This window comes from Eretmochelys imbricata, chromosome 6 (genome assembly GCF_965152235.1).
Source record: "Eretmochelys imbricata isolate rEreImb1 chromosome 6, rEreImb1.hap1, whole genome shotgun sequence".
In the NCBI taxonomy this organism is placed as follows: domain Eukaryota; kingdom Metazoa; phylum Chordata; order Testudines; family Cheloniidae; genus Eretmochelys; species Eretmochelys imbricata.
In genome coordinates this window covers 99821866-99845864 of record NC_135577.1, presented here as the reverse complement: position 1 = coordinate 99845864, position 23999 = coordinate 99821866, and the positions used below count along the sequence as shown (strand labels likewise).

The following is a 23999-nucleotide window of genomic DNA, read 5'->3' as shown; positions in this document are numbered from 1 at the left end:
GCACCCCCACTCCCAATCCTTCAGCTCTGCAGTCTCTGCCTCCCCTTACCAGGCTGTAAGTGCAGAAACCAGAACTTTGTGTCTCCATTTTTGGGGAGGGGTTTATCTCCTCTCCCTTGTTTCCCAGTCGCAGGTTTTCCTTCCATTTTTCTGCTGTTGCCCCGGGAGCCTATGCAGTTCATAGGTTCCGTAGAAACTTGGTCTTTCTCTCAGTCTCTGGCTGGGATTCATCTCTTTTCTCTCACTGATTTTCTTTGGATGCACACTTTTTCTCACAGGTGCTCTGAATGGCCTGGCTGTTACATCATTCCTCTTGGTTTCTGTGGTCTCCCTTATTGCACCACACATCAGGACCCCTTACCTGTTACCTTTCAGTCTCTGCTAATTGTGTGTTGCACCAGCCTCACAAAGAATAGACTGTACAGCCACACTCTCATACTAGCTCCCTTCTGTACAGACAGTACCTCTTCCTGTAAGATTGCCTGTCCCTGCCCTCCTTGTTTCTAACTTGAGTCCAGTTTAGAAGCACCATGATCCCTCTTCACACTACTTAGCAGCTTGTCATGAGAAATATAACTCTGAGTTCTGATCCTACAAGGTTATTACTGCGCAGAGGGAATAGATATAATTCCCTTGAAAGGGAGATCATATTTGAACAAGCTTCTTGCTCAGAATCCCCCAGATCCTTCATTTCTAGGCTGCTGGGGACCTTCAATGTGTATTTTCCACAGTCAGAATGTGGAATATGTATCTTGGGAGAATATTTGAACTTGTGCCTCAGTAATGAGGTTCCATTTGTCATATATCTTGTTGTTCCTAAGTTTTCCTCCTTAGTATTAAGTAGGACAAGTATAGAGCATTGTACAGCTGCCTGCTTTTATCTGTGGCATATCCTTTTGTAGCCTTGGGGAAGTCCATATAATAATATTTTGTGCTTTCTGAGGTTCTAAGAGAACTTGGTAATGTTAATGAGTTAGGATACACAACACAACTGTGAAGTAGAGATGTCTTGTTTCCATCAAGAGAGAGCGAGGCTGAGGCACTGAAAGGTAATGCGACTCCAGGATCTCTGTTGTAATAGATCTATCTGTCCCTGCAGAGGAATTTTGGCTAGGAATTCTGCTCCTGGTTATTTCTTATGCACAAAAACTATGAAGGGTGCCAGTCCTTCCTTGTTTTATGGCTGTTAAATAACAGCAGAGATTCTGGATGGAAACTTCCAGGTCAGTTCTATAGTCACTTCCCAAGTGACCATCTCTGCTTGATAGCAGTTCAGAGCCCATATCTGCATATTCATATCTTTTCAGCTCATTGGAGTCTTCTACCTTTCACCCTCAGAAACAGTCACTTCCTGTGTTTAGCACCCTGCCATTTGTACTTTTTTCAGCTTCCAAATCTTGCTGGTACTGGATGCCAACTTCCCTGGGACAAATTCCACCTAACCCCTTTCCAGTAAGTTGTTCATCTGGGTGTAGTCCTAAATAGCTATCTGTGGAAGGCTCTCATGTCCTATTAAAGGCTTCAGTCCTTACTGAACATGCTGTTGCCAGTCAGAGCATCTCCCCTTCCTCAGTTAGGAGCATCCATGGGATACTGGGCTTGCTTTGTAGCCTGTGTGGACTTAGTTCTGTAGATGTGACTGAATCTTTGGCCTTGGCCCATGTGGCACTCCCTTTCTTCCCTGTGCTGATTCATCCTTCTTTGAATTGGTGATTTTCTCCATCCACCCTTTCTTTCCTCCATCCATCCCCTACCTCTTTATCACCATTGACATGTGTCTCTTGGGTTGGGATGGTGCATCTGGGCAAACCATCAGCCCATGATCCTGGTCTGGGGGGTATTCTGGGTGGAGTAGAAGGCTCCTAGAACTCTGGGCCTCCTGCCTTACTCTCCTAATTTGGTAGCTTCTAGTCCTGATTTCCCACATCTTTGTCTGCTGTAACAATCAAACAGCAGTGGCTTCTGCCAGCTGCTAGGGAAGTGCTTGCAATACAGCCCCTAGTTTTGGAAATGATGCCTCTAAGAACCCTTCTTCTGTCCTTGAAACCACTATATCTGGAGGTCCATAACAACAGCCTTCTAGGCAGACTTAATTACAAACTGTTCTGGGAAAATGGAACCTTGCTTCCCTGGACTTTTGATGCCATTTTCCAGAGTGAAGAGTGCCTCACCTTGGACTGGTTTATCTTGATGTCTGTCAGTCATTTCTGATTCAGTTCTCTTATCCCAGTCCCTCACCGTTTTTGTGATGCCTCGCATAGAGTTGAAGAGTTGTATTGAGATGCTGCTTGCTCTGCTACTCAAGGTACTGAGGAAAGCCAGGCAGGATGAAACAGTTGTAATTGTTGACCTGGTCCCTTCATGACTCTGTGCTCTGCAACCACTTCCACCTTAGGCTGACTGCATTTAAGTTGAAGGGAGCCACTTCTGAAAAGAAGGTTTCTCTGCTGACATGGCACTGTCTGGAGGGTGGAAAAGGTGCTTCTTTTTCTTACTCTTAGGTCTGAAAAGTCTTCCTGGCCTGGTTTGACATCAGAGGGCTATCCTGTTTCCTACTTTTCTTGCTCCAGGATCTTTGGGATTTTTTTCTATTGGTACTCAAGTAAGATCTCAAACCAGTGATTAATCCTGTGATCCTTCAGTAAAACTTGCTCCTCATCTTGCAAGCTCTGATTCAACCCTCATCTGGGCCTTAAGGCAGACTTCTTTTCTTTAAAATGGTGTTCCTTATTGCAGTGATCTCAGCTAGATGTACAAGTTGATCTCTCTCTCTCTCTCTCTCTCTCTCATATTTGCCCGTTCTTACCAGAAAGATTTTTTCAGCCTTCCTTTGTTCCCAAGATGGAATTCCCTATGAAGAAAAATCAGCCATTATTCTTCTTGCTCCCTCCAAATCCAGTATTGCATCCCAGCCCCTATGAGAAGAAGTTTCATTTGTTGAACATTTCAAAAACGAAATTCTCATTCTCATGAGTTTAGAAAGCCAAAACAACTGTTTTGAGGGTTGTAACAAGGGCAAGGCTGCATCTGAAGTCACTTTTGTTAGGTAGGTCCAAGCCTGCATTCTCACAGATTATGCCCGGACTGGCAGCCTTGTCCTGAGTTTGTCAGATGACATTTGGCAAGGGAAGTCTTCACGTCTTGGTCAGTGATTGCTGGAGCAGTCATTTCCCAAGTGTATGATGTGGCAACATGGTTGTCTCTATTCCTTTTTTTATGTCGCTATTAGCTAGGCCTCTCTGCTTCTCAGATAGTCTCTTTTGGACAAAGGGTCCTGCTAGCAGAACAATATGGTAGCCCAGCTTCCTGGGTTTACTACTTGCTACATTTCTGTCATTCTATCCACTGATGTAGGATTGGAGAAGACAGGCATATAACAACAGAAAATTACTTAACAGTAATTCTGTTTATCGGAGTCTTCTGTTCTCTCTCCCTGCATCCCTCCATTCTCTGCTCTGGTGCTTGTTTATCATCTCTCTCACTGGTTTGTATACTGTGTCCTTTTCTATGGCTGTGGAAGTTTTTTTAACTGGTGGGAGCATTTTCTGGCTAAAGCTGTGTAGTCAGGTATGGGGTTTCAAAACTCTTTGCATCCCTGCTTCCAGTAGGTGGCACCATAATGCGTCTGTCCTTTAATCCAACATGATAGGATGGTAGACAAGGTTACTACAACTAACAAGAATTGCTGGTAAGTAGTCTTCTAATTTACAGAACTCTGACATCATTCATACTTATCCTTTTTAAAAGGAGAAAGGTACTTTTATTCTGATGATAGAATAGTCAGCCATATTCATTTTATCTAAGCAAACAGGAAAGTAGATTAATGATATTTAGTTTATAATACATCTTTAAGGTGTGACATTGAAATGAATGAACTTATTTATATGTAATCCGTAATTACTAATAAATATCTGTACAAGTGCCTAGAAGGTTATGGAGATATCAAAGGAAATACAGTACCTTAATTATAATTCCAGTGAATAATCTGCAGGTAGTAAAATCTTGATTAAGTACTCTCAGTATCATTTATCATACTGGTTTTAAGATGTCAATTCTTTCCATTCATATAGTGAATGCAGTTCTTACCCCTGAAATAATATAGTATTGTGCTATCAAACTTGTTTTCAATTTAATTTTTAATCACCTCTCTTCTTCAGGGACTCTTGATCACATAAAGTAAAGAATTGGGTGTAAAGCTGGATAACATTTTACTATCTCACTTCAGAGATTTTTAGGACTAGAAGTTATTAAATATCATCTAATGTTTTTCAGACATGTACAGCCAATAAATCTGAAATGGATAATATTTTAGAGGTCAGTGTAGCTATTTCCAGAATAATAATGTTAGTTAACTATTTACAACTGAAAACTAAGGCTGTTTTATTTAAAAAAAAAAAAAAAAAAAAGAAGGCATTGACATGCGATCTTTTCGATTAAAAGAGTTGTACAGGTTGTCTGATTTTTTTCAGCAGATATAATTGGAGCTGGGCTGTTTGGAAGCAGCTGACTAAACAACTAAGGGTGGGATCTGTGTTCCTATATAATTTAGATGCTTTTGAAAATCCCACCCTAAATGACTATTTCTCTGACAGGAATTTAGTGGCAATATAATTTGTATCTATAACAATGTAATATTTCCAATGGTTTTATTTATGTTGTATATTTTAAATATATTTACATCTTGATTGATTTATATGTTTTCATAATATTCCAATAAACAAATAATATAATCCATTATACATCCTAATGATGAGACACGTGTTTGGGGTTTGGTCAAAGGCATAATTCTGAAGGGTCTAATGTGGACCTGGAGAGACATCTATTTTGCATGCAAGATATTGATTGCTTTTGTGCCTAAATGGAAATTGTACATCTATGAAAAGAGTGTAGAACAAAAGTGATTAAAAGATTTTTTTTCTCACAGTAAAACATTGATTTATCCCTGAAAAAGCATAAATTCGTTAAAGAATATCTGTTATTTTGTGAAGATGAATTATATCCTAGTGCTAACATGTCTAAAATGGGTAAAAATTGCATGAATTGCCAGGGACTTTTGTGGTTTAATTGGATAGTAAAATAAAAAATACAGCAGTCTTGTGTAATATGCGTTATCATGTTTAGTGATTATATTATTGTATTAGTGTTGTAAATATATAAGGTACTTTACAAATATCAGGTGAAAGTGTTCATTATCAGAGAGCTTGCCATGTACAAAACAGTAAGACAACAGCAATATAATTTTTTAAAATAATACAACAGAGAAAGAATTAACATGAATTAAAGAAAAACCCAAATATGGGAGAGAAGGAGAGAGAAGAGTGAAACTTCACAGCAATCTTCCAAGCCTGGGAAAGTAAAGTATAGGTATCATCACCAGTAGAGAAGGGAGGACATGGAAAGGGGTTAGGAAAGTTGGGAAGTTTAGTCTGAATATATTAAGTACAAGAGCAGGAGGAGATGTTTGAGGAAAGTTGGAGATGCAAGAATGTCAGAGGGTTGGAGGTTAGGGATAGATAGGTAGATTTGGGAGCTATTAGTATAGAAATAATAGCTGAAATTAGGGAACTAGATAAAGGTTTTGAAAATTTATAGAAAAGGAAGGAACTGCCAACAAAAACCTTGTGGACTGATGGCACCTTGTGCAAAGTCTAAGAGGTGATTGAGCGGGGATACTGACCCAGCCTGCCTCTGTCTCTTTATCCCTGCACTCAGAAGTTGGGAGGCTCCTGCTCCATATCATGGCCACAGAGAGAAACATAGGACACTGGGGCCACAGTGCTAGGTCCAAGGGGGTGTGGTCAACAGCTGTCCCTCTCCCTCCTCTGTCCCCACCATCAGCTCACAGTAGCAAGAGATTCTAATGCTGCTGATGCCTTTAGGGAAGAAAAAATACTGTATTATGAGTTTCTGAGAGTAAAAACTGTAATAGCTTTCCAGCCACCAACCTTCCCAACAGAGTTGAAGATACATATTTGCATTCCTTAATCTTTTTCTAGCTTTCACTTGAAAAACAAGCTGGTAGAAAAACTAGTATGTTCCATGCCCCAATCAGTGGGCACCTTTTGTGATCTGTATCCTAGATAGGATTGCTGCCTGCAAAATACTCAAATTACAAGTTTCCTGCCAGTCATGTTCTGTGGGCATTGTCTCCAAGAGTTATGATCTATTGTAGTTTTTCCTTTCAACAACAAGGAATGATGGATAACTAACTCTCTTACAAACTCAGCTGAGTTAAATAATTTAGACTTCACAAAGACTTGTTAAATCCCCAATTTTGAATGAATACTACTTTTTCTGATAGTTTAGTTTAAAAGATTTTTTTTAACAACTGAACATTTTATCTAGAATCAGCTACTATTGCTCTTGCAAATTTGCTAGCAATACTTACATAAATTTGGTCAATAAAATATATTTATTTTCCTGAGTTTTTAAATATATGTATAACTATCCTGTGTGACTGAAACCATATATGTTATCTACAATATATAAATATTACAACTATTTAAAAAGATAAGCAAACAAATTTTGATCAAATTATTATTTTCCTAGTGAAATGATGGAAGCACATTGCTTGAACAACTTAAAACTAGACTAACCAGAACACTAGAACATATACTGTAAGGATATAAAAGCAAACATGCATTTGCAAGGAGATGGGCTGGATGTTAATAGGTCTTTTCTATCTCTAATTTCTATTTATTCAATCAAGAACTGACCTGAACTGTATCAGAGGTGCCCAGGGCTCAGCAGAGACTTTTACAGTTGTAGGAAGAGATGTGGGTATCTAGGGTCTATTGAAGGAATGTAGGAAAGGAGGCGGGGAGATAACTGGGGTCTGTTTGAAGTTGAGGGAAAGGGTGGGACAACCTTAAATGAGTTTAGATAGTTCAGGCAAGCCTCTAAACTTTTGTGGGTCATCCAACAATAATTATTGCATTGAAAGGGAAGTACATGGAGAAAGAATATGCTGTTAGAAGTTAAGAATGTTTGGCTCATTCTTATTGGAAAATAAGACTTTGAATTGACCTAATAGATACTTTCAGAATTGTCAAAAACTTACCAAGTTGATCAATATAAATTGTGACACTTCTGCAATCAGAGACGGCTATTCTTTTCACAGTGGTCTTTTTTCTTTATGACAATTTAAGCAACATAGTGATTTAACAGTTTTCCCTATCCAGATAACAGATTAGACTATACTCTTCTAGTACAGAATAGGTGACAGACAGCCTTTTCTTATTCACAGTTCTCTATTTCAGACCACCAGTTAGTAGGGCACTGCCACAGCCTGAAAAACTTCAGACAAATAACGTTGGCAAAAAAAAGAGACCGATAGAGGTAAGGAAAACCACAGACATCTTTTTTTCTATTTTAACATTCCCTTAATCCCATTTTTTTTACTATTTTGTCCAAAAAAATGATTTGCTTATCAATAAAGTGAATGGTTGTATATGGTAAAGTTAGTATAAAGAGAGAAATAGTTAATAGCGTGTATGTATACAGCAGCAAATTTCTTTTTTTGGGAGGGAATCCTTTAGGATCTTTTATCTTTCATTTTTCTTTTGATCCCTGAAAGGTCCATTGTCACCCCACCCCACAAATGTGTCTGAGCCACAGCTTTCTTCAGAGTCTATCAGTTACAGAAACAGCACATTCAGCCTATGTGGTATGGAGTCCCTCTTGGGTGAGTGTAGGGTATCAGTATAATATCACACTTGGCCAGAACTCTGATTTTTCCATGTGGCCATGCATTGTATTACCAGTAGGTTACTAAACCAGATAAACAAATTACCTTTAATTCTGAAATTTATTCAGAGGAATACAGTAAATTTATCTCTCCCCTTTATGCATGAAATACCCTCCCTGAACCCATCTGTAAATTCACCTGAACTCTTCACTACCATCTTCTCCTTTAAAACTCAAATTCAAAATAAATCTCTTCTGAAGCTTGTAAGTAATGGCCAATTAATGATGCTTTTAGGGTTAGGTAGCATTAGACCCCAATCCTGCAGTTAGATCTGATTGTAGGATTTGGGGCCTTAATTAATATTTTCTCTCTCTTTCTCTCCCCCCACCCCAGTGCATATGACTTTTGTTTTTTTTTTAATTCTATGTTTGACTGTACCCCATCCCTTCACCTTTTCAGATGTGACTTGTTTGCTTAAATTGTAAGTGCTTTAAATTTAGGAGTGTGTCTTCATCTGTGTCATTGTCAAGCACAGTAGGACCCTGATCATCATTAGGCATCTGAATGCTATTGTAATATAAATATTAAATAATATTCTCACCATATTAGAAATATAGATTATTAATTAATATTAAAGAAAATATTTGGCATACTATGTAGTATTTTGCCATGACTCTTTGGGAATTTTTAGGCACGAATTTCAGCATTCCAATTCTCCTAGTCCTCCAAGGTCAACATCAGGTAGACTATGGGAATATGAAACTGGTGAAGAATACTATTCATACTTGTGTCCTAGCATCTTGTATATCAAGAGTTGTATTATTTTTGCCGGATGAGGCTGTGTATACTATCTTTTGTGAAAAATTTGTTTCCATTAACATCCATCAAAAGGTATAGCATGAGATACGGGGAAAATATGATATACTGGTGTAGTAGGCAGCAGATTAGTCTCAGATGTTTTTGGCCATCATTAAAAATTCATTTTTCCTGTGAATATAGGCAAGTACACATGTTTAAAAAATAAAGCACTAGGAAATCTTTATTCATAAAGAAGTTTTAAAGTATTTAATAGACTTAAATCTGTTTTCTTAGGATCTAGTGTTGGAGCTGGTATTTGGATACCGAGGCAAGGACTGCAGGAACAATGTTCACTATCTGAATGATGGGGCTGATATAATTTATCATACTGCATCTGTTGGGATTCTGTATAACGTGGCAACAGGTAGGAAAAACTACTTCGGAAAATTTCTCTGCTCATGTGTACAGGCAACACCCATGTGATAACCAGTATACTTAAAATCTTAGTGCTGTCTGGAAAAATTGCAAAATAATGATTTACGGAAGAAAATCTAGCTAAAATGCTGTCAGAGAGTGTGTGATCTGTATTATTCATGCTATGTAGTAAAAAAAAGATCTGAATAAATCCCTGTGAGGATAATATTTGGAGGGAGGTATAAGAATCCAGTTATTTCAATACCAATTTTCGTAACTCAGTAGTACTCCCTCTCCATGTACCAGCATCATGTGTGTTCAAAAAGTAATTGTCTTCACATTCTCAGCTGACAGCAATATACTGCCAAAGAATCTGTAATTTAGGAGGCGTTGCAGTTTTGTCACTGTGATGCTGTGAGACATATCACAGTGTCCTGTTGAACCTTCCAGGTTATGGTTGCCATCTTAGGTTCTCTCCTATCAAAAGGGATGACGTGTGCTGCTACTGTTCAAATTTTCCTAAGCTTTACTTTTAATACACTATTTTGGGTTAGGTCTGTAGTCAAAGAGGAATTTCAAAACTAAAATTAAAGTCTCAATTTTTCTGTTCCAGCTGCAGGAACTAGCACAGAGCAAGTTTTGATAATTGCTCATGAGACCTAAAATGTTTCATTTTAGTTTGAATTTAATACATTTAAAATTTCAGCATTGCTGCAAGCAATTTTCTCTTAAAGTAATCCAAAATGACAGCCAGTTGGAATGTGTACAGAATGTGCCTGAAACACACGTGATATATAATAAAATGTACAGTGAAAACTTCTGTGGGACCTTTGAATTCATCTCTCTGCCCCTCAAAATTAAAAAAATGAATAAAGTAAAGACAGTATAGAAATGCATTTGCTATGATTTTCGTTGGCTTTTGTTAAATATGACATGAGCAAGTGAATGCTTTTGAGTGGCCACGTTACTTAGTTACACAGATCATCCAAAACACGTGCAAATAAAACCTTTGACCCGCATAACAGTTTCATGTTTTCGGTATATGTTACGGAAAAACTGTTTTAGAAATGTTTGAAAGAGATTTTAAAAACATTATTGGGACTATTTTTATGTCTTCATTTGTTAAACTAGCATTTCACGTCTCAGTCCTCCCATACTATGTATGTTAGTTCACCAACTACCCCAAGTATTACTGTTAAACGATAGACTTAGACTTTCAAAGGGCTTATTATTCCCTATCATGATCTGTGTTTTGACAATACAGGCAATTTGCCTGGTGGTTTGAATTTGGGAAGCACTATTCTTAGGTCAATAGTGTACCAGAAGCATTACAATATCCTAGAAAAACATGCATCTTATCATATCTTTTGCTTAGTATAAGAAAAGCTCCACTTCTTCTCTGCAAATGCATAGTCAGTATATCTGTCATCTCCAGGGTCATCCCTTAATAGAGATAGAAGTCTGTGACCCAGATCTTACTGGCCACCAATGCTGTAACCCTACCCACAGTGGCCTCCTTGCGATATTGCTCAGTCCAGAACGAGGTCACCTATTCCTCCAGTAGCCTCTCTTCCTGAACCTCCATCACTATAGCCACAGACAGTAGTTGCTCCAGAATTGCTGGTTCAGCCTGAACCATTGTTACAGGTGCCACAGGAGATTCCATGGGCTCTGCTTCCTCCTCCTTCTTCGTTGCCAGACAACTTTATGGTACCAGGGAGAACTGGAAGTCCTGGCACAGTCAAGGAATTATGATGTGATTGGAATAACAGAGACTGGGTGGGATAACTCACATGACTGGAGTACTGTCATGGATGGATATAAACTTTTCATGAAGGACAGGCAGGGCAGAAAAGGTGGGGGAGTTGCATTGTGTGTAAGAGAGCAGTATGACTGCTCAGAGCTCCAGTATGAAACTGCAGAAAAACCTGAGAGTCTCTGGATTAAGTTTAGAAGCGTGAGCAACAATGGTGATGTCATGGTGGGAGTCTGCTGTAGACCACCGGACCAGGGGGATGAGATGGATGAGGCTTTCTTCTGGCAACTAACGTAAGTTACTAGATCGCAGGCCCTGGTTCTCATGGGAGACTTCAATCACCCTGATATCTGCTGGGAGAACAATACAGCGGTGCACAGACAATCCAGGAAGTTTTTGGAAAGTGTAGGGGACAATTTCCTGGTGCAAGTGCTGGAGGAACCAACTAGGGGCAGAGCTCTTCTTGACCTGCTGCTCACAAACTGAGAAGAATTAGTAGGGGAAGCAAAAGTGGGTGGGAACCTGGGAGGCAGTGACCATGAGATGGTCGAGTTCAGGATCCTGACACAAGGAAGAAAGGAGAGCAGCAGAATACGGACCCTGGACTTCAGAAAAGCAGATTTTGACAACCTCAGGGAACTGATGGGCAGGATCCCCTGGGAGAATAACAGGAGGGGGAAAGGAGTCCAGGACAGCTGGCTGTATTTTAAACAATCCTTATTGAGGTTACAGGGACAAACCATCCCGATGTGTAGAAAGAATAGTAAATATGGCAGGCGACCAGCTTGGCTTAACAGTGAAATCCTTGCTGATCTTAAACACAAAAAAGAAGCTTACAAGAAGTAGAAGATTGGACAAATGACCAGGGAAGAGTATAAAAATATTGCTTGGGCATGCAGGAGTGAAATCAGGAAGGCCAGATCACACCTGGAGGTGCAGCTAACAAGAGATGTTAAGAGTAACAAGAAGGGTTTCTTCAGGTATGTTAGCAACAAGAAGAAAGTCAAGGAAAGTGTGGGCCCCTTAGAGAATGAGGGCGGCAACCTAATGACAGAGGATGTGGAAAAAGCTAATGTACTCAATGCTTTTTTTGCCTCTATCTTCACGAACAAGGTCAGCTCCCAGACTGCTGCACTGGACAGCACAGCATGGGGAGGAGGTGACCAGCCCTCTGTGAAGAAAGAAGTGGTTCGGGACTATTTAGAAAAGCTGGACAAGCACAAGTCCATGGGGCCGGATGCACTGCATCCAAGAGTGCTAAAGGAGTTGGCGGATGTGATTGCATTATCTTTGAAAACTCATGGCGATCGGGGGAGGTCCTGGACGACTGGAAAAAGGCTAATGTAGTGCCCATCTTTAAAAAAGGGAAGAAGGAGGATCCTGGGAACTACAGGCCAGTCAGCCTCACCTCAATCCCTGGAAAAATCATGGAGCAGGTCCTCAAGGAATCAATTCTGAAGCACTTAGAGGAGAGGAAAGTGATCAGGAACAGTCAGCATGGATTCACCCAGGGCAAGTCATGCCTGACTAATCTAGTTGCCTTCTATGACGAGATAACGGGCTCTGTGGATGAGGGGAAAGCAGTGGACGTGTTGTTCCTTGACTTTAGCAAAGCTTTTGACACGGTCTCCCACAATATTCTTGCCAGTAAGTTAAAGAAGTATGGGCTGGATGAATGGACAATAAGGTGGATAGAAAGCTGGCTAGATTGTCAGGCTCAACAGGTAGTGATCAATGGCTCGATGTCTAGTTGGCAACCAGTATCAAGTGGAGTGCCCCAAGGGTCGGTCCGGGGGCCGGTTTTGTTCAATATCTTCATAAATGATCTGGAGGATGGTGTGGTTTGCACCCTCAGCAAGTTTTCAGATGACACTAAACTGGGAGGAGAGGTAGATATGCTGGAGGGTAGGGATAGGATACAGAGGGCCCTAGACAAATCAGAGGATTGGGACAAAAGAAATCTGATGAGGTTCAACAAGGACAAGTGCAGAGTCCTGCACTTAGGACGGAAGAATCCCATGCACCGCTACAGACTAGGGACCGAATGGCTAGGCAGCAGTTCTGCAGAAAAGGACCTAAGGGGTGACAGTGGACGAGAAGCTGGATATGAGTCAACAGTGTGCCCTTGTTGCCAAGAAGGCCAATGGCATTTTGGGATGTATAAGTAGGGGCATTGCCAGCAGATCGAGGGACGTGATCATTCCCCTCTATTTGACATTGGTGAGGCCTCATCGGGAGTACTGTGTCCAGTTTTGGGTCCCACACTACAAGAAGGATGTGGAAAAATTGGAAAACGTCCAGCAGAGGGCAACAAAAATGATTAGGGGACTGGAACACATGACTTACGAGGAGAGGCAGAGGGAACTGGGATTGTTTAGTCTGCGGAAGAGAAGAATGAGGGGGGATTTGATAGCTGCTTTCAGCTACCTGAAAGGGGGTTCCAAAGAGGATGAATCTAGACTGTTCTCAGTGGTAGCAGATGACAGAACGAGGAGTAATGGTCTCAAGTTGCAGTGGGGGAGGTTTAGGTTGGATATTAGGAAAAACTTTTTCACTAGGAGGGTGGTGAAACACTAGAATGCGTTACCTAGAGAGGTGGTGGAATCTCCTTCCTTAGAGGTTTTTAAGGTCAGGCTTGACAAAGCCCTGGCTGGGATGATTTAGTTGGGATTGGTCCTGCTTTGAGCAGGGGGTTGGACTAGATGACCTCCTGAGGTCCCTTCCAACCCTGATATTCTATGATTCTATGATTTTTCCTCCCCTGTACCTGAGGATTTTAAATCGTTCAGCCTTGGGTATTCAGGCCAAGTTTTCTCAGGAGAACACCCATAAATTGATGGATATTCTCCAATCCTCAGCTCCAGGGAGAGTGACTTTCTCCATAAATGAAGCAATCTTGGAACCGGCAAAGATCCTAACACCCAGCTTCCTTACACCCACAATGAAGCATGCAAATAAAAGATACCACATGCTTGTGAATAGTTTTTTGGGTGCTTCTACTCACATACAGCGCCTAAGTCTCTTGTTGTAAGAGCAGCTAATGAGAGGTTAAGATGGGGGAGAGATAAGTTGACACCAAAGGACAGGGACTCTAAAAGATTGGACTTGTTTGGGAAAATTTATTCTGCCGCATCCTTACAAATGCTCATTGCCAGTCACCAGGCACTTTTATCAAAGTATGACTTTCCAAAGTGGGAAACAATGGCAAAATTTATAGATAAGTTGCCAGAATCCTCCAGGGAAGAGTTTAAGAGTTCATTGTAAAAGGTGACTAGTGGCAAAAATATCACAATGGTCAGCTTTTGGAAATGACAAAATGTTACATTCCTTGAAAAATGAGCTATGATGCATTTGCTGGGGATTTTAACACCAGCATTAAAGAGGCATCACTTTGCAGGGCAACAACTTAAGCAGCATTATTGTCTTCAGTGGTTCTTTAGGTTGAATTACCTTGCTAGGCAGCAAGACTTTTCCAGGAAGGGGCTCAAGTCTTATAAGAGATCTTCTAGTCCCAATTTTAACCAGTCAGCCTGTTTTTCATCAGTTTTGGGTATGCAGCTAATTTGACTCGCTCTCCGAAGCCAGCATTACAGTCGGCAGGCTTCAAGCCATTCTCCTACATTTGGGGATAAGCTATCCTACTTCTACAGGTCTTGGGAGTCAGTAACTATGGACAAGTGGGTCCTGAGCACTGTGGGATTGGGTTATGCCTTCAGTTCCTGTCCATTCCTCTTCTCACCCTCTTATTCCATTCCTTTCCATAGACCCCTCTCATGAGTGTCTGCTCCTTCAGCAGATGCAGACTGTCTGGGTTTTGGGTGTGATGAAAGAGGTTCCTCTTCAGAACTGGGCAAGGGAATTCTACTCATGGTATTTCCTGATCTCCAAGTCCAAGGGAGATATGAGACCTATCCTCAGCCTCCACAGCCTCAACAAATACATGAAATTCCGCATGGTTACCCTAGTGACTGTTCTCCCTGCTTTGAATCACAATGACTGGTTTGCCACCCTCATTCTTCAGGACTCTTAACTTCCATGTGGTAATTTTCCCAAGTTACAGACAGTTTCTAAGATTTGTAGTGGCAGGTCAGCATTATCAGTATGCTGTGCTTCCCTTTTGCCTGTCCTCCACTCCATGAGTATTTACCAAATACATGATGATAGTAGTAGTAGTAGTATATCTCAGAGAAAAGAGGAATTCATGTGTTCCCATACCTGGACAATCAGTTAGGGAGTGACAGAGGATAAGTCCTCTTTCATGTCCTATTCACTCTACATCTCTTCAGTCATCTGGGTCTGATTTTGATCAAAGGAAAATCAACAGTAATACCAACTCAAAAAATCGACCTCGGAAAACTGGGGCCTCACTAAACTCTGTAAGTTCAAGAATCTTTCTGCCGAACGAATGATTTCAAGCAATTTGTCACCTGTGGCTGGCATTCCAATCTCAACCTTCAGTTATGGTCTGTGTATGCCTGAAGTTACTAGGCCATATGTCTGCGTGCACTTTTGGAGTTCAGCATGCGAGATTGTGCTTTCATCCTCTTCCAGTGTAGGTGAAATTGGTCTATTGCCCAAGTTGTCAATCACTGGATAGCCTTGGACTTCTTACAGTGCTGGGCAGTTCAGAGCAATGTACACCAGGGTTTTCCCTTTGCTCATCCTCCACCAACCATGACCATAATCATTGATGCCTCTTCAATAAGTTGGGGAGCACATCTGGGGGCACTGACAATTTAGGGCTTGTGGTCAGAACAGGAGACTTTCTGTCATATCAGCATTTGCGGAGCACAGTTCCTTGAACAGGAGCTCATTTAAGATGACTCAACTGTTTTTAAAAGAATATATTTTGACAAAGGACACAGAAAATATATTAGCATGTGTATTAATTTTATAAGGTAAATTTTCCATAGCAATTTATCTTTTGGTGCACTGATGGTTTGTTTTCAACAAATGTATTATTTACTCAGGCGTATATTTTTAAAAGCTTTGTTATGTTTATGGTAAGAATTTTAATCTAAAGCATGGAATGTTTTCAAAAGTATTTATTAAAGTGAGACATACTACAATTATTTACTGCTTTTCATCTTCAAAATACATTATAAATATGAACTAATGATCAAACAGCAACCCTGTGGGGTAGGGAAATAAGTATTAATGGTCCATATCAATAGTGGATGTAACAACAATGAAGTCTGTGCTGTTACACCAGGGACAAATTTGATCCATTATCACAATACTCCTAATGAGAAAGCTGAGAGAGAGAGGTTAAGGGACTTGTCCAATATCATTGAGAAGTATATATCAAATTCAGATTTAGAATTTAGTGATTTGTAGCTCCAAGCTCTGAATGTAGAATATTATGTCATCATAAGGCCATTCTCTATTAAATATTAGAACATTTTTTCAAATTTAATCATTGCCATATATGCATAAATGTTTTAACAAACGTATTAATTTTTTGTATTTTTATTTTAGGCTCTCAGTCTTTTTACCAGGAACATAATGATGATATTCTGTGCCTCACTGTAAATCAGCACCCCAAGTTTACCAATCTTGTGGCAACTGGCCAAGTAGGTATGTTTGTATTTTTTTAAAATGAAATTAACATATAAGCATGACATTAGGGTCATTTGAGTTCATGAATAAAACATAAAGATTATTTGATTATGCTATCTCCGTTTGTATGAGTGTTACTCAGTTACCTGTCCTCTTTATTTTTTTCTAGTGTGTAATTTAATAAAATTAAACAAAAATTATTGAGAAGCTTAGGAAGCCAAAGCCTATATTTTGCTTGGAGAGTTATCAGAAAGTAATTTTGGAAATTTTGAGCCCCATTTAAATTCGTCTGTACTTTCATTTAATCTCCTGACTTGTTCTAGGACATCATCATAAACAGTCTTTCCAACCAACTCAACAGTAGTCTGTTGATGAAAGGGAGACAAATGAAAAACATTTAATTAAACAGTGGCCTGCATTTTTATCTTAAATGGAAAAATAGTTGTGAATTTATGTAATATTATCTCATGATACAGGTTTACAGTATCTACAACTACAGTGCTCATAGTAAATGGTTTTAACCTTCCAAACACAGCCAAAGCAGTAATGAGTGTTTCCCTCCAGATCAGGGGTTCCCAAGCTCAGTTCGTGGCTTGTTCAGGGTAAACCCCTGGCGGGCCACGAGACACTTTGTGTACCTGAGCATCCACAGGTACGGCCGCTCGCAGCTCCCAGTGGCCGCGGTTCACCATTCCTGGCCAGTGGGAGCTGCGGGAAGTGCTGCAGGCCAGGCTACGGCTTACCCTGAACAAGCCACGAGCCAAGTTTAGGAACCCCTGCTCTAGATAATCTAGATTTTAGTATAAACAAATATATATTAAAATGACATTAAAGTTGATATGTGAGATCACACACAAAAAAAGAAATCCTTACAACAGTACTCTTATATCAACACTATTGTGTCTAGACATTGCAGCACAATACAGTCCTCTGTCAATTCCACAACCCAAACATATGTTGCATATCTTTTAATGTTTCTCAGCAAATAATAGCACATATTGAATGTCTGAGAGTTTAGAAAATGTAGGAACCAGATTGACTTAACAGGAATATATTTTTATTTCTCTACAAAAGTTTGTACTAAAGTTACTGCTAAGAAGAGCTGGGAAAATAATGGAAAATAACAGCTGTTTTCTGTTCACTGGGAATTTTGAAAAGTTGGGAAAACATTTCATGTTGGACTGAAAACAAAAATTTTTCAAAATTTTTGGCAAATTGAAAAGAAAAAAAAACGTGTTTCAGGTTGAATAAAACATCTTTTGAAGAAATTGAAATATTGCGATTAGATTTTGAACATTTTTTAAAAGGTTTACTCAAAGAATGCAGAATGGGGTGGGAGGAATGCAATGACACTCCAAAAGCTATGGTTCTTTGCTTATTTTGTTTCCCTCTGTGCTTCTTCACCCAGGAGGAAACATAAGACACTTTTAATGCTTATTTGTCCCATAAGCATTCTGTAAAGCAGCTAATAATAGAACAACTTCTACCTTGTTTTATAACCTGGATTGAGGAATAAAGAGCAGGAACAGATGACTCCACATAAATAAAATTGTTTCCATGCAAATAATCCCAGTAATTAAATGGCGGGGGGGGGAGAATTTTTTTAAAAAAAAGATAAAATAAACATTTTTTCTAAGCAAAACAATTTTTAAAGCTTTACACTGGCATTAAGGTTATTTTACTATACTTATTTGCTTTTGTTATTTTTAACAGTGTTATAATTTGCATCAGCATCGTTTTGACATAATGCAGTCTCCAAAGATTTACAGAAATATTACTTTAATGTGTTTTCAAATTGTAATGGCAGGGTAGCGGAGTCTCTCTAGACTTGCATTGAAATAGTTTTGACATCAGAATATCTCATTGCAATGTTTTATGATGATGCTAAATCCGTTATGTTATGCAGAATGCTTAATTGCTTCTCTAATTTGGGCGTGTTCCTGTGTAATGCTGATCACCTATCCCTTCTACTGAAGTAAATGGGAGTAGAGGGGGTTCAGTACATGTCAGGATCAGGCCCTTTATTAATATACCATCTCAAACATTATTTCCCTCTGGGCATTTATTTACTTAATTGGTTAGCATGCCTGAAACATGTAAAAAATGCTATTAATTTAGAGCTAGGCAGAGAAGGACTCAAGCGTAGACTCAAGTGACATTTGTACATTTTATAACTCACACAGTTGAAGACAAAATACATTCATGCTAGCCATTTGTATTCCAAATGTGACTGAAACCACTTAGACTTTAGACATCAATATTTGTTCAACTTTAATTATAATAGCAGTATTGGTACTGCTGTAGTGCAAGAAGATGACCTCAGGGTGTGTGGTAAGAAATTACACTTTTTGTAGCATATATTTTCTTGAACCCTTATCTTATTTCTGATCTAATTATTTTTCTGCTGCTTTTCCATTACAGGAGACTCAGCAGATATGTCAGGTAAGGGAAATAAAATTTTAACCTCTTCAGGTATAGTTAGACTATTGAGTAGTCACTGTCTACAACTTCGTAGATCAATAAATTCTGAGAATATATTTCAAGTTTATAAACCACATATCAATCATTTACTGCCTCAGCACTGAACATAAACCACAATAGCTCAGTAAATTGTAAAAATAGAGTATCTCCTTTACCAAAGATCAAAACATTCAAAAGAACACATCTTAAAACTATTTTTTGTTGAAACATATTCCCTCCTTGCTGCCCGGTGATAAACTATTTCTAACATATGCTGCTACTGTAGCATATCTGTACAAACATGCAGTTTTTAGAAGCTATTGGGGCTGACAACTAACAGTTTTAGACAATTCAATTGAACATAATTTTGTAATGTACACATTTAAAGTAATATTCCACTGAGGAGGCCTAGGTGACTGAGTGAATAAAATAACCACCTTTCATATCTATTGTATGATTGTCGTGCAATTACTACCAGTGATCCAAAATGATTGTTGTTATGCCAGTTTAATTTTGTGATGAATCATTTTGGGTCTTTTGACAATTGCAATTGAGCTGTTTTTAGTAATAAATTGTATCTTAACTGTAATCTTAAGGATCCATCACCATCATGTGTGAGTGAGTTCATTGTTGAGCAATCATTGTAGTTGTTCGTCACACATCAGACACAGAGATGCATAAAAGTGGGTTTGTGTGTATATAGAGAATATGATAAAAATTATGCATGTGATGAACACATGGTCAGTGAAATTTTGAAGTGTGTTGATTTTTTTTGAATATGCCAAATGAAGGTTGCATTAAGGATGGGAGAGAGCATACAAGGGAGCCTTTTTCCAACCAATACTCCTATGTAAGAGGTAACCATAATATGGCTGTTTCCATGAGTTCAGGAGGAACCCCTCTAGTGCTGCATAATGTCTCCACTAACTCCCACTTAGGCACTTCTGCTGCCTCATTCACCCTCCTAGCACAGCTTTAGTTTGACCTTCTATGTCTTAATAAACCTATATAATTCCTGATGGCATTGCCTGGGTCCTGCACTATATTCTCTCTTCTTTGTGGAGCTACTAGACTAGAATCTGAGCGGCTGCTGCTCTTCATTATGATGTTTTAAGTATCTCCATGCCAAATTGTTTGCTGGCATCAGGATCAGAATGGCACTTGAAATGCTGTATTGACTGCAGAACAGGTCTAGTTCATTCTAATGCAGATCTCTTCTGCCCTGCTTGCCCATGGAACCTTTACCCTGACTAAAGAGAGAGAGGAGACCCCACAAAATGCTAGGACAGATACTCAGCAGGCAGACCATGACCTTCATGAGGAAGGAGCAAGATCAAGGCAGAGATTTTGAGAAGAGCACAAACAGAGGGAACCACATTTTTCTTCCAGCTAACCCTATTGTGGTAGACTTACTCAAATTCACATTTGTGGAGTCTAGATGAAGATAGGGTTGCCAACTTTCTAATTGCACAAAACTGAACACCCTAACCCCTCCACTTCCTGAGGCTCCGCCCCCTTCCCTGCACCTTCCCTGAGGCCCCACCCCCCACTCACTACATTCCCCGTGCCTCAGTGGCTCGCTCTCCCCCACCGTCACTCACTTTCACTAGGCTGGGGTAGAGGCTTTTGGTGCAGGAAGGGGTGAGGGCTCCGGCTGGGGTGCAGGCTTGGGGGGGGCTGGGGATGAGGGGATTGGGGTGCAGGAGGGGGCTCCAGACTGGGGGATGGGGAGGGGGCTTCAGGTTGAGGCAGGGAGTTGGAGTGTGGGAGGGGGTGAGGGTTCTGGGCTGGGGGTGCTGGCTCTGGGATGGGGCCGAGGATAAGGGGTTTGAGGTGCAGGAGGAGGCTCCAGGTTGGGAGGTGGGGCCGAGGGATTCAGACTGTGGGAGGGGGCTCTGGGCTGCAGTAGAGGATTGCAGTACGGGGTGGTGAGGACTCTGGGCTGGGGGTGCAGGCTCTGGGGTGGAACCAGGGATGAGGGGTTTGGGGTGAAGGAGGGGGCTCTGGGTTTGGGGGGGCTCAGGGCTGGGGAAGGGGTTGGGGTGTGGGGGTGTGAAAGCTCTGGGCTGTGGGGCAAGCTCTGGGGTGGGGCCAGGGATGAGGGCTTTGGTGCTCAGAGGGGACTCCAGTCTGGGGGGTGGGGCCGAGGAATCTGGAATGCAGGAGAGGGCTGCAGGTTGAGGCAGGGGGTTGGGGTATGGGAGGGGGTGAGGGCTCTGGGGTGGGGCCAGGGATGAGGGTGCTCCAGGTTTGGGGGGGCTGAGGGCAGGAGCAGAGGGTTGCAGTTTGGGGGGTGATGGGTTGGATCACAGAAACCCCCTTGGGAACTGCCAACTGATGTGCCAAGACTACTTCTGCCCCTGCTTTCCTGCCCTGGAAGCTTAGGACTTCAGTGCTCTGTCTGGTTTGAGCCAGACCCGCTAGCCTGCTGCAAACCCAGACCCAGGTCTGAACCACATCCCCTAGCAGCTGTAGACTTAACTGAAAGCAACTTACAGAAGTTGTCTTTAACACTCAGATGCCCAACTCCCAATGGGGTCCAAACCCCTTGTGCCACACAGAAAATTCAAAATAGAGACAACCCAGATAGTTATAGCAGGGGTTGAACCTGCATCCTCACTTTCAAAAAAATACACCTGCATATACATCACACCATCACATCAAAAATATTTGCTTTGCTCTGGGTCAAGAGCACTTTTAATTGACACTTTATCCTTGCATTGCTCCCACCCCCACCAGCACGTTCTGCTGTATTTCAACAACAGGCTTCTGAAAGCTCAGTCAGCTCTAGAGGCTCCAAAAGTAGTTTGTGAGTCAGTACAGCTGCTTACTCATATGGGGTTTATTATTAGCCTTAAGAAGAGTGAATTAGTGTGCTCTCAGAAATTGGTCCACTTGAAAATAGTGTTCCAAGGTCTTGTCTACCTGTTCTAGGAGAGGTTTGACAAGGTAATTTTCTTAGCTCAGGAAGTTGGATGCCTATACACCAAATGAATCTTCCCAGGATTTTCACAAATTTGATTCCCTGTTTTGTGCTATGTAAAGTTTAAAAAAAGGAGCAGAGGGAGGGTTTCTATTTGATTAAACCAAAGTGGCTATGTAACAGCATGAAGGAAATCTTCATAGCAGAAAAGAGCCTTCTGGACCCACTCTTTCAGGCCTCTTCATGAGTTGAAGGAGAGTCCTTCTGTCTTCCTTCTGCGAAGGTTGTTACTGATTTTTCAAGTAGGTTTGTGCTGCTGAGTCACTTACACACCTCTGAAAGTCCAACCCCTACTCAGGATTGGGGCCTCATTGTACCAGGCTCTATACACAGATTGCAAGCCATGGTTAGACTGTGTGTCCTTTTGGAAGGGACTGTTTCTGTGATGCCTAGCACAATGAGACTTCTAGGCGCCACAATAATCATCATCACCATAATTAATAATGTACATACATATTGTAGAAAGACAATCCCTACCCCAGAGAGTTTACAATCTAAGTAACTCATACCAAGATAAACACCTCTAGTTCTTCTACCTCAGTAAGCTTACCAGTGGTTCAGCTGGCATACTGCTAGGTATAGCCCGCATTCCAAACTGGTGGGCACCTTGTAGAAAAGGAAATTTTGTTCTTTTCTTGTAAACTGACTTTCTGCAGAAACCACCAGTCTGAAAGCCTCACCCAGGTATTAAACCTGTAACAAGTTACATACTTGTTACATACTTGTTACATACTTGATAAGGTATGTTTCAAAGTTCTCAGATTTTGAGTTAATGTTTCAAGCTAAGGACAATTTAACTCGGGTTGAAAACAAGAGAAGACTGCTGGTATGAGGGTCTCTGTTGGGTTTCAGAAGCTCAGCAACCAACTAGAGGGTGAAGCTACTTGCACCAATATAATTTGGAACAACAAGCCCAGAGTCCAGACTGGTAGTCTTGTTTCAAAAAGTTAGTTTATAAGGTGAGACCAAAATCTCCCTTTTTTTTTAACCGAAACAATTTTATTTTTCTAGTGTTAAAAACCTCATTTGCTTTCAGTAGCAAAAATGTTGCCTTTGTTTGTAAGCATATAACAAATAATCGATGATTTTATATTCATTTAGCTACAGCTCCTTCTATCCACGTGTGGGATGCAATGAACAAACAGACACTATCTGTACTGCGTTGCTACCATTCAAAGGGAGTTTGTTCAGTCAGTTTCAGTGCCACTGGCAAACTTCTCCTCTCTGTAGGGCTGGATCCTGAACACACCATTACCATTTGGAAGTGGCAGGAAGGTAGGAAAGCATTTGTGTTTGTACAATACATTTATATTGCCCCTAAGTCAATCAGGAGCACACACCAAAATTGCAACATAAAATTTTTTGTTATCAACTGATAAAAATGATTGTAATAAATGTTTCATAGCATATACTATACAAGTTAAAAATAAGATAAATGTGCTTAACTATTGTGATAATTGCCAAATGTATTTCCAGTGCATCATCCTTGTAAACACTGGATAAGAAAATCCTTTGACTTCCATTTATAATAATAAAAGTAAATCTTACGTTTCATTCAGCTTTGTATTGAATCTATTCCTTTCTGCTAAATATAAATCTTTTCACACCCAGAAGGTGTCCTCTAGAGATTTGACTGACTCACTCACAAAGACCACAGAAGAAGCTGAAACTCTCAGAAAAGTGATGCCTAAACTGCTCCCTCTGTATAATCTCTGGAATTACATCACATGCCCAACTATAGTAAACAGTCATTCATAGCATCTCTGCTCTGAGTTCAAGGTTTTAGGCCACATGACCTTGGGTTTTGTTGCCCCTCCTCTCTTCTGCACTGTCATGCTCCTTCTCTCTCTCCCCTTCCCAACTGGCAAGTCCTTACCCAGATCATGACTACAAAGTTTCTGGTGCACCCAGAGCCTAGGGTTGCCAAATTTCTAATCGCACAAAACCGAACACCCTTGCCGCAGCCCTGCCATGCCACTTCCTGAGACCCCCAACCCTTCTCTGAGGGCCCACCTCCTGCTCACTCCATCCCCTCTCCCTCTGTCACTCACTCTCCCCCACCCTCACTCACTTTCACCGGGCTGGGGCCGGGGGTTGGAGTGCCGGAGTGGGTGAGGGCTCCAGCTAGGAGTATGGGCTCTGGGGTGGGGCCAGAAATGATAGGTTCAGGATGCAGGAGGGGGCTCAGGGCTGGGGCAGGGGATTGGGGTGCAGGAGGGTGTGCAGGCTCCGTCTGGGGCTGTGGGCTCTGAGTTGGGGTCAGGGATGGGGGATTTGGGGTACAGGAGGGGACTAAGGGCTGAGGCAGGGGTTGAGGTGTGGGAGTGTGTGCAGGGTGTGGG

General features: G+C 40.9%; 1 protein-coding gene across 3 annotated transcripts in view; it reads left to right on the top strand.

Annotated features, from left to right (window-relative positions):
• Positions 1 to 23999, top strand: part of EML5 (EMAP like 5) — a 284671-nt gene that overhangs the window by 244168 nt on the left and 16504 nt on the right. For all 3 annotated transcript variants that reach the window (XM_077819239.1, XM_077819240.1, XM_077819241.1), the window contains 5 exons: positions 7260 to 7338; positions 8780 to 8909; positions 16134 to 16232; positions 18636 to 18656; positions 22759 to 22932. In XM_077819239.1, coding sequence (XP_077675365.1) covers positions 7260 to 7338; positions 8780 to 8909; positions 16134 to 16232; positions 18636 to 18656; positions 22759 to 22932 — 503 coding nt within the window. The remainder of the gene's footprint in view (positions 1 to 7259; positions 7339 to 8779; positions 8910 to 16133; positions 16233 to 18635; positions 18657 to 22758; positions 22933 to 23999) is intronic.